This window comes from Micromys minutus (assembly GCF_963924665.1).
Source record: "Micromys minutus genome assembly, chromosome: 4".
Taxonomy (NCBI): domain Eukaryota; kingdom Metazoa; phylum Chordata; class Mammalia; order Rodentia; family Muridae; genus Micromys; species Micromys minutus.
In genome coordinates, this window is record NC_137973.1 from 65809852 (window position 1) to 65821713 (window position 11862).

At 41.1% G+C, this 11862-nt stretch overlaps 1 protein-coding gene across 1 annotated transcript; it reads left to right on the forward strand.

Moving 5' to 3' along the window:
* Positions 1–11271: 11271 nt before the first annotated feature.
* LOC308420126 (ATP synthase subunit ATP5MPL, mitochondrial-like) lies at positions 11272–11445 on the forward strand (the record flags this gene model as incomplete). Its single annotated transcript, XM_080916036.1, has 1 exon — positions 11272–11445. The coding sequence occupies one exon, from the start codon at positions 11272–11274 to the stop codon at positions 11443–11445; it is 174 nt and encodes a 57-aa protein (XP_080772162.1).
* Positions 11446–11862: the final 417 nt, after the last annotated feature.

An 11862-nucleotide genomic window follows, 5' to 3' on the forward strand; every position in this document is an offset into this window, starting at 1 on the left:
GGTAGTACGTGGAAGATGGAATCCAGCTAGTGAGTCTGTTTTCCCATTTCACCAGCTGGGTTCTGGACATCAGTGTAGGTGGTAGGGTTGGTGACGAGTAACCGCATCTGTCCCGCTGTCTCCCCAGCCATGTATAATTTCACTTCATTGCAATTGCTCCCTTCCTTCCTCTCTTCATTTCTATTGCATGTGACTGAATGTTTTGACTACCATGTATGTCTGTGAACCACATGTGTGCAGTGTTTGAGAAGGTCAGAGGAGGGTGTTGGATCCCACGAGACTGGAGCTACAAAATACTGTGAGCCAACATATGGATGCTGAACACATGGGTCCGCTGGAGGGGCTCCCAGCTCTCTGACCTTGGAGCCATCTCTCAAACTCCCACAGCTTCTCTCTCTCTCTCTCTCTCTCTCTCTCTCTCTCTCTCTCTCTCTCTCTCTCTCTCTCCCTCTTTCTTCCTTCCTTCCTTCCTTTTGGTTGCATCTTTATTTGGTTGTTCCATCAGTGTAATACCAGTTTTATAACAGAAGTTGGGTTGTTTACATTCCTATAATATTTTATGGAATAATTTGGGAAGGATTGGTGTTGGTTCCTTTTGAAGGCCTGGTAGAATTTTACAGTGAAGATTCACCATTTTAAAAAACACTAAAAATATACAAATATACATATTTAATACTATACTGTTTATATGCCATAGTTTCTAACACTTTTGTTCTCTCCTACTCTTTTTTCCCCTTTTTATCTTTTTTTTTTTGAAACAGCTTTCTTTGCAGCTCAGGATACACTAAAGCTCACTACGTTCAGAGGTTAGACTTGAGCTCCTGATCCTCTGGTCTCTCCCTGTTGAGTACTGGAGTTAGAGACATGCAGCACCATGCCAGGATTTCTCTTTCTTTCTGCTGATTTTTAGGTGATAGTTATCATTTTCAAAGCACTTCACAAATATTTAATATTTATTGTTTATTATAGCTGTAAGAGGGACTTTTACAAACTTTTATTTTGCACAGGAATTGCAGCATTTGCCTGGACTCTTGACACCAATTCAAGCTGCTATTTACCTCTATATTTTTACTATTTTTCAAACAAGGCCGATTAGTCAAAGTCTGATATTTTCTCATTTAGACAGTGTGAACTTTTTTTGCAATAGGAATTATGAAAAAAATACTCAATATCATAATCTCTTTAAGCGGTGAACATGTGACAAGTTCCTAGTTTTTTTGTTTCTTTGTTTTGTTTTTAAATCAATTTGTACTTTTATTTCCACCCTCCCTTAAAGGTGATCTTTCAGGATCATTTTTCTGGATTAGCTGTACTTCCTCGCAGCTGGTGAAATGGGGCCGCTCTGGCTTCTCCAGACCGCCTGGCACAGATATGGGAGCAGATATTTCCTTTGCCTAAACAGATTAAATGGAAAGATGATTCGCCGCGCACTGATAATTACAGCCAAAAGAGACGTGATTACATTTAAAGCTCCATCTTTCTCTTTAAGAGCGGAAGCTTCCTAACCTCCTACGAAAATCCATTCACCTGATATTAAAAGCTTCACTCCCGAACCAACCCTCTCTCTCTGACCGGAAGCATATGATGGCAAGTTCTAAGAAAATGATGCAGCCACGGCAGAAGCCTTTGTTGTTCTCACTTATCCTTGCGTGCAGACGTCTCTCAATAGAGAGGCAGGTGCTGTTTGGTAAAAAGAAAAAGGAAAAAAAAATCAGGTCCCCACAGTCAATGCGGATGGCAGTCTGAGCATATTTACACATTTTTCTTCCTTCTTTCCATTTATTTATGTATTTATGTATTTATTTATTGGAAAGGTTATGTTAGCTAAGTTTGGAATTGTGCAGTCTACAGTTCAGCACTCCCCCCTTCTGTGTATTGACTGATTCTACTATTTGAAAGCTGTGTTCCGTTATTAATTCATATAAATTGTTAAGATGCACATGTCCCATTACATGACCAAACAATGGTTTCAGGGAGGATTCTGGAGGTAGATCGGAGGCTGTGCTTGCTCGCATATCCCCATGTCTTATTATCTGGAGAGATTCTTTGGAGCCCTTTCTTGCAGACACAGCACACTCATTGGCCGGATTAAACAATCTGGTGCTGGATTGCAGATGAAAGTGCTGTAGCCTGCATACCAATGCCAGCCACAAATCAGCACCAACAATTGTTCCATCATTAGCAAAGGCTGCGAACAGGAGTGAGCTGGGTCTTCAGCCTGCTGGCGCTCGCCTCGGCTTTGACTAGATTGCATCCCATCACCTTCACAATCTGTTCAGCGTTATCTGCACCCAGACTGACAGACGTTTAAATTCGAATTTCGAAAACCTGAAAGCAGTTCAGAAAGAAAACAAAACAAAACAAACCCAGCCCCACTGCTGGAAAGAGTAATGCATCAGCCACATTGGCTTACATTCCCAATAAACGACGGTTAGCCACTGGGAGCAGATAATATGATCCATTTCATTTTAGGAGCCCTGGAAGGAACTGGATTTGGTTTGGTTTAAACACGTGCAGTTGGCTCTCTCTTTCATACTTCCTTTAAATAGCGAGGCTTTTTATGAGCTCTCACCTATACCCACAGGAATAAAAAAAAGGGGGGGGGTAATATTTGGCAGGGCTTCGGTCCTCTGAGATGAAAGGGGCTGCGGGGATTCAAAGGCCATTAAAATTATATGCATGGCAAATGCTGTTATCATTCAGTTCAGACACATGAAACAGCTAACTGCATGCACAGTAAAAAGTAATAATGAGAATGAATTCCTGCTTAATGAGTATTTATCACATGCTGGCCATGTGTGAGCTGCTTTATATTAGGTTTTGCTTTTAATTCCCACAACACTGTGATTATCTCTGTTTTACCTGCACAAAAGTGCTTGGAGAGGTTAGGTGCGTGTAGAAGACTACACAGCTCAGGGTCATATATTTAAGCCGATGCCCATTTGTCTCCTACGCTTGTGCTCTACACTATGGTGTAATTTGAAGGCTACTGTCAAGGTCACATATTTTTGCAGCCACTTATAAGAATGTGCCCTAAATCACATGTGTTCCACATTGATGCTTTTGATTGGTCACTTCTTGCCCAGCAAGAAAACCCTATGTACAGACTTCTTATTGATCTTGATAACTGCATCTATGCTTTGGTTAAGACAAAACAAAGGCCTTAACATTTTTTGGGGGAGGATTCTTAACAGATGTCTGAAAATTGGAAATAGATCTACCTGAAGACTCAGCTATACCACTCTTGGGCATATACCCAAAAGATACCCCACCATAACACAAGGACACGTACTCCACTATGTTCATAGCAAACTTATTTGTAATAGCTAGAAGCTGGAAACAACCCAGAAATCCCTCAACCAAAGAATGGATATAGAAAATGTGGTACATTTACACAATGGAATACTACTCAGCTATTAAAAACGAGGGAATTACTAATTTTGCAGGCAAATGGATGGAACTAGAAAATATCCTGAGAAGACATGCATGGTATATATTCACTGATAAGTGGGTATTAGCCAAAGAGTGCAGAATACCCATGATACAGCCCACAGACTGCAAGAAGTTTAACAAGAAGGAAGGCTCAAATGAGGATGCTTCTATCCTACTTAGAAGGAAGGAGACAATAATCACAGGAGGCAGAGTAAGGCAAGGACATGGGTGGGAGAAAGGAGGGGGAGAGGACAAGGGGAACATGATTAGATATAGGGGAGGCGAGCAGAAAAGAAATAAGCAGCCTAAGGGGATGGGAGGTGGAGGGCACCGTCCAGAAAGCACTAGAGCCCCTGGAGGTGAGAGACTCTCAGGACTCAAAGGGCCCAATATTGGGGAGAGGGGATTCGAAGAACCCACTTCCAGTAGATAACAGGGCCTCAAGTGGAGGGACAGGGTTAGGGACAAAAAGGGAGAAGAGACTGAAGGAAAAGTGGTCCAATGACTGGCCCAACTTGGGATCCATCTCATGAAGCGGGGAGGGCACCAAGGCCTGGCACAATTACTGAAGTGTGATGTGTTTACACATGGGAGCTTGGCATGGCTGTCCTCTGAGAGGCCCTACCAAGCAGCTGACTGAGACACAGATATCTACACCCAACCATTAGACTGAAGCTGGGGACCCCCATGGGAAAAGGGTTGAGGAAGCTGAAGGGGAGAGTGACCCCATAGCAAGACCAGGAATCTCAACTAATCCAGACCCCAGGGAGTTCTCAGAGACTGAGCCACCAACCAGGCAGAATACCTGGGATGGTCCCAGGCTCCTGGCACATATGTAGTAGAGGACAGCCTTGTCTAACTCACTGGGAAAAGATGCGCTTTATCCTCAAGAAACTTAAGGTCCCAGGGGAGGGAGAGGTCTGGAGGAGGACCTTCCTCAAGACAAGGGGGAGGAGGAATGGGATGAGAAACTCTGGGGGGGGGACCAATAAGTGGGGACAATGGCTGAAGTGTAAATAAATAAAATAAAAATAAAACAAAACCACAGAAAGCAGACACATTTTTCACTTTGCATTTTGGTTTTTAAGGTGAGACCTCATGTCATAGTCTTGATGCCCTAGATCTCACTTTGTGTTTCAGGCTGTCTTTGAACTTTCATCAGTCTTCTTGAGTCTTATAGAACTTTGTTGCTGGGCCCAGGTTAAAAGAATATAATAGGAGTTGTAAGGATTTTGAAAAACCTTTCTACTATGATATAAGTCCTATGGAGTGGAGCCAGAAATGTGAAATAAATAGTCTGCTTTCTTCCGCCATAGCTACTGGAGACTTAGCAGCGGAAAGATGACTTGAGCTCTCACCTATATTTGGCTCAAAATATAACAGTACACAGGACATTCAGGCCCTTTGCTAGTTGATTAGGATTGAGTTTGATAAGTAGCTATAATAAAAAAGTCTGCATCAGAGGAAAAATAATTTATTATCACTGCTCAAAACAAGCTGGTATTGAGTAATAGGGGTGAAAGTCGTTACCTTTAAAAATTGATATCATAGGAGATAGTTTTTTTGTGTGTGTGTGTGTGTGTGTGTTAGAAATAAAATAGTTTGACTCAAAAATTACTTCATTCTTGAGTCAAAGTCCATTTTGTTGATAAAATTCTTAAAAAAATAAAATATCTAACTTTCCGCACCACCAGCAAAGCCTTTCTGCTAATTAATGGTGTCGGCTTGGGTAAGTTATTTAACGCCTATGCGCTTCAGCTTCCTCATAAGGAAGACTTAACAGTGATTCCTGCCTCAAAGAGCAGGATGGACAGAGAGTGGAATTCCTCCACGTGTCCCTCGAATGGAGCTCCAGGTACCGGTTCCATCCTACCTCTGTACAGACTCCGTTTTCCCTCTTTCTGAAGAAAGGAGATATAGCTCAGTAATCACCATAAAACCAGAACACATGTGAGGCTACCTCTGTAGGAAATAATTATGCTTTATTTTCTTCCCTGTGCTATTTAGGATAAGTAGTGCTTAGGCATAATCTCAGGGAGACAATAGGGTTTGTTGCAGAGCGAAGGGTTAGCCTACATGCCGGCCCATTTCCATAGGAGGTGCGGGATACTCGGAGACTCCGCTTATTATTTCTCTTTGTCGCAATGAACATAGAGCTTGACAGTTGCTAGGGACCCATTTTTCATTGAGCCTGAAGTAGTCCTTTCTTTGTGCATAAACTTGCAGTTCCTCCAGCAACCTATGAGTGGAAATTGAAGAAATTAGAATACGAAGCCAGATCACCAGCATTTCTTTCCACAGGAAAATTTATTCACTCTTATTCACATTCCCGCTGTCTTCCTAGGAGCTCCTACCAATAAACATTTTAAAACGCTTATTTCCTTTCTGGAACCTGTTTCTCGGAGAGAATTGATACAGTCCACACCAAATGTGTTTTTGCTAGATCAGATGGTGGGCTAGGGCTCGAAGCCTGGCTTGTTCACACTCAACAAAGGCTAGATAATCCCTGACTCAGGACCTCAGCCTGGTGCTGCTTACCCCGCCCTCCCCCCCACGCCCTCAGCGAGGACTTGTGGAAACGTACCGGCAGGGAGCACACTTGCAGGTGTGCAGAATCAGTGTTTGGATCATCTGGATATTGGACCGGGAGCAGAACTACTGCCGCCTATGGTAAAGGGAAACTGACGAGGGTCATCAGCATGTAAATGCTAAGTTTGAGAGGCGGGGTACTTGTTTGGCAGTTTCAAATGAGGCTCTTTTCCCTTGTAGTGGAGTGTGAGCAGCACATCTGAAGAATAGTCAGGACCGGAGAAATAAGCGTTCCAAACACCCTGGTCAGGAAGCTAACGGAGACGTTTGGAAACACCCCCCTCTTACAAGATTGATTCTGTAGTCACCATGACGATAAAAGCGTTTCCTTTGTAATCTGTTCTTCCGCTGTACAAGCTGCCAGCCTGTTCAGGTGGAAGATCATCCTTAAGAGTTTCAGCAACCTGGCATTTTTGTGACGTTTATAAATGCCCAGGGGTTAGGATCATAGGGGACTATGTCCTGTAATGTAATAGTTAAAATTCTGTATCTTGCATTCCTACCTCAGGACAGGCAGTGCAGCCACCGGAAGCTTTCTTTGTGTTTTAGTAGCAATGCCCTGCACAACTTAGACCTCTATTCCAGACCACTGCCCTTGTTCCAAAGGAAGGTGCTAGAATTTGCAATCTGGGAAGGGCTCTAAATCAGGTCTGGGATACAGTGTGGTCAAAGTTCTAGAGCAGTGTTGGTGATATTCATGGTGGGAAATGGTGTGTTTGTGGTTTAAGGAAGCTTCCAGTAGGTGACACTCAAGGACGACCTTTGGAATTTGGGAGCAAGAGCATGCCATCTGCAGTGAAGGGTTATATGTTTTCTGAAAAGCAAATCCTGAAGCCTACTAGGCTAGGGGGTGCCAGATGAGGAATCGTTTGGAGTTGATTTCTGCTTCCCTGGTCAAGGGGCACACATGGAATGGAGTGGCTGCAATCTATTCTTAAAGAGGAATGAAATCCAGACATGACAGCAACAGAGTACATATGAAATTAGTATGATCAGTCATCTCAAATAACCACATGGTACATCACATTGCATTAATGAAGTTTCCATCACTGGTATGAGGGTGTGTCCTGTCTGATCACAGAAGAAAGAAAGCTAAGCATAGTTGGTGGATGGACTGTCTCTGAAAAGTGGAAACTTACTATAAGAATAGTCTATTCATGTCAGGCACAGATCATTGATAATATTTTAATAAACTCAACATTTAAAAAAATTCAAATGTTTCTTTCTGAAGTTTTTTAGCAATGAAAGTAGAATTTTAAAAATTCAGCAAACTTATAATTTAAGTGGGATACAGTTATATTAACATGCTTTCCCTCCCTGACCGCCTAATTTTGTATAATAAAGTTCTTGGAGCTTTATTTAAACATTTCCGTCTGCCCAGCAACTGGAGTCCATCTGGAATAATGTATTTTTATCAGATTCTATGGGTAACTCAAGCCAGGATCATTGATCTGAAGAGAAAATGGTTGTCTCTCACAGATTTCACACATGAGCAAATTGATCTGCAGCTGTGCAATGAATAACTGTATTATTTGACTATACACTTAGGGAAAAGACTTGGAAATTATTTAGTTGAACAGTTTGCATTCTTATTGCTATTTTCTTTGGATTTCTCTTTGGGAAGGCCATCTTCCTTATAGTTTTTCTTTACTTTTCATTCATACTGGACAATAAAAGGATAGTTTGGTCTAAGGGTGTGATGACAGGAACACCAGCCAAGAGGGACCCATGCGCTGGAAGACATCACAGCATCCTTCAGACCAGTGACTTCATCTCTGGCTAGAGAAGATCATCTCACAAAATGGGGTGCAGGATAATTGGGTCACACTGAGTGTATTTCATTACTCTCTGCCCTTATCAACATATGAGGACAAAGTCTGAAATCTCAGTGGCTGTGCTGGGCTTGGTTACTTCTTCCTATCTAATCGCTGAAGCATTTGGAGAGCATTTAATGGCATGTGCCTACGTTTCTCCATCTGTAATACAAGTGGATCCAGTAGGTTCTGTATATTTTTTCCAGTTCTGGTTTTTAATTTCCAGAGAGTTTTTAACACTAAAATGAGTATCAGTCAAAAGAACAGACTTTCAAGCATTTTCTTAAATCATGTAGGTCAATATATGTACCGTGAGTTTCATTGTCTTCATTATTCATGCATTCTTTATTCTCCCTCCGACAAGATGGCATCAAAATGTCTTCTTGCAAAGTTTACTGTTTCTTTTATTTTGTTTTGTGCTTTTCTGGTAGACTTTGAGAGACAGTAATCAGATCAATTATCTAGATAGATGATATGTGCCGTTAGGTATGTGGTATATCTTATATAGAAACTCTTGAGAGATGACTGAATAAGATTTCAATTTATAGCACTTTTTATTTTCAATACTTTACCCGGCTTCCACTAACAGCTGTCTTGTCTCACCACTGCCCAAGTGTTTTTCGAACTCTTTACATTTCTGGTCACTTTCAAATAATAAATTTTATGAACCCATCACAAGTTTATGGGGTACTATTTCCTGGTATTTGCCTAAAACCTGTGTCTCAGTTGGGGTTAATATTGCTGTCATGGAACACCATGACCAAAAGCAACTTGGGAAGGAAAGGTTTTATTTTACACTCACAGTTCCTCATAACAGTTCATTATTGAAAGCAGTTAGGGCAAAGACTCAGATAGGGCAAGGACCTGGAGGCAGGAGCTGATGCAGAGGCCATGGAGGGATGCTGCTTACTGGCTTGCTCCTCATGGCTTGATCACTCTGCTTCCTTTAGCACCCAGGACCACTATCCCAGGGGTGTCTCAGCTCAGAGGGCTGTGGCCTCCTTCATCAATCACTAGTTAGGAAATGCCCTATAGACTTACCAACATCTGGATCTTATGAAAATACTTCCACAGGTGAGGTTTCTTCCCCTCAGATGACTCTTGCTTTTCTCAAAATTGGCCTTGGTCATTTCACCTTAATATTTTTCCATGTCCAGAATGTCCACTGACCTGAGGGTATTTAAAAACATCCCCTTTATGGTTGTTAAGTCACCTTCTTTTGAAAATGTACTATGGACAAAATAATTGTCTTTCTGAGGACTGGCACTTGGAAGGCTCGAGAAACCAGAAGAGTACTGTACTGGTAGGACCTTTGGAGGCATGTGAATGAGAGAGAACACCTTGTGGCTCATAATACCTCTGTGAGTGCCTTTGCTGGAGGAAGCACTTAGTAGATGCTTACTGAATACACAAAGAGACTAAATCAGAATAGAAAATGTACTTTTAAAGCTCATTGCTGATGGTGATCACCAGATGACTGTATTATCTCAAAGGTTTTCCTGCTTGCAAATATCATCATCTCTCTTTCTTAATTTAAGAGATTCTATCATGTCTAACAGTGGTACTGAGGATTAATATCTGAAACCATTTCACTGGTTACAAGGCACTGAAATTATTATACTGAGCTGTGCCTGGGTGCTCTTTCTAAAGAAAGACATAGACATTTTGCTTTTTGTTTGGTTGTTTCTCAGAACAGCGTTCCTGTCTTGGCTCCTAAGTAGAAATTTCACTTGCTAGGCTTATTTCACAGTTGATTCCATCCTTTGACTTCCTGTTTTCACAATGTGATAGCCAACCAAATGTATCTGTGGTTTTAAAGCACGTGCCAATGGAACAGATATCAGACAGAAAATGCATATACACATCCCGAAAGACCTCTGTTAAAATTAGTAAGATTGCACAGGGCAAGAACCTCAGGAACCATTCTATGAGGAGTGAATTGTCAGAAATTAGTTCATTCAGTGCAGTGTCTGAGTCTTAATAAGCCATTCCTTATCTCTTTTGGCCAGTGGGCAGCTTCTAATTGGTAAGGGGCCAAGGTAAGGCAAACACATGGAAGGGAACCTATCTGCCTGCCTTTAGACCTCAGCGAGATAGCCCTATCATACATCAACGGACAGCCTTCAAGTTGACAACAGGAAAAATGTGACTCAGCTCATACAAAGGGGAAGTCCTCTGCTGGGCACAGACAATGGCTCTGTCATTTTACTGTGTGGCTGGGCTGTCGTCTTTGTGAAGATATGCAGGGCTGAGGAGGCAGCCTGTCCTTTGGAACAGCGCATTGTGCATCTAAGTTAGAGCAGAGCAAAGGAAACAGCAGGAAACTTATGGTCAGGATGGCAAAATGATACCCAGTCAGTTATATTGCACTTGGGACTGAAATGAAAGCATAAAACTATCAAAAAAAAAAAAAAAAAAAAACAAAACAAAAACAAAAAATAAAAACAGAAATCAAAACCCCAAATTCCCACCTCCACTGAATGATGGAGTCCAGAAAACAGTAAAGAATGTGTTCTGTGGGTGTCGCCTGTGGCCTTGGTCCTGCTGAAGTGCTCTAAGCTTTATTTATTTTTTTCTTACAACTTTATTTTAAAAGGAGAGATACATGTACAGACTTTTAAAAGCATTTTGGCATAACACGATATGAATATATTTTTCTCAGTTCTTAATTCTTTTAGAGGTTTGATAATATGCAGTGAAATCTTACTAGTTACCATAAGCATAAAGTACATGTAGAACAGAATGTAACATGGAAACAGTCAGAGTTTTCTTGGTGTGTATAGATTAAACATAATAATTTTTGAATACCAAAAATTGACACAAAGCTATATTCTTGGCTCTTGAATTATTAATGATTTAAGGTCCAGGTGTACCACACTCTGAGAGGGTGCCATACACTTACTTTTTTCCTAAGAAAGACTGAGGCTTTCACTTTTTGGCCTTTGGTTTTTTTTTTTTTTTTTTTTTTTTTGAGCTTCATATGGCCTCTGAGTTATTTCTGGGGTATTCAGAGCTATCTAGGGCTAGTATCCAACTATCAGTACCTGCATATTATTTCTGTTCTTTTGTGACTGGGTTACCTCACTCAGGATGATATTCTCTAGATGCATCTATTTTCCTAGGAATTTCATAAAGTCATTGTTTCTGATGGCTGAGTAGTACTCCATTGTGTAAATGTACCACAATTTTTGTATCCATTCATCTACTGAAGGACATTTGGGTTCTTTCTAGCTTCTGGCTATTATAAATAGGGCTGCTATGAACATTGTGGTGCATGTGTCTTTGTTGTATGTTGGAGCATCTCTGGGGTATATTCCCAGAAGTGGAATAACTGGGTCTTCAGCTAGGACCATGTCCAATTTTCTGAGAAACCGCCAGACTGATTTCCAGATTGGTTGTACCAGCTCCAAGCTTTATTAAGGATACCCGGGTCACCATGAAACCATACTATACCGAGATTTACCAGGAAATTTGGGTAGGAATGGGGTTAATGGCCCTCATTGTTTATAAAATCAGGAGTGTTGATAAAAGAAGTAAAAGCTTTGAAAGGCTTCAGTCCTGCATCTCCCATGGCCATTACTCACCGGTCCCTGAGTCCCACTCAAGATGAATCTGTCCGCTAAACAAGCTGTGTATATGGGGACATGGAACATCACTGTACAGTTACTTAAGTACCATTTACAATGTGGCATTAATAAGTGTATCTGAGAAGCCCCACTCTCTATGGATACCACTCTCTGCTTCCTGTGAATAAATTCTTGGCAATGCAGCAGGCTTTGTCAGAACCCCTGAGACACCATCTTAGGAAGCCTGAAGAACAAGATGCAGCATTTGCTGTCTTAAAATTGGACATTAGAATCTAGATATTAACTTTGATTCCAATATTCAATAATTATTTGTCAAATGATTTAGCTTCTGTCTATCATCTGACCTCTCTGTCTTATTTTCACATTTTGGAAAAGATGTTAATTATTTAAAAAATGTATTCTGTGAAAGTCATTTATTTTATTTCCTCTGATATTTATGT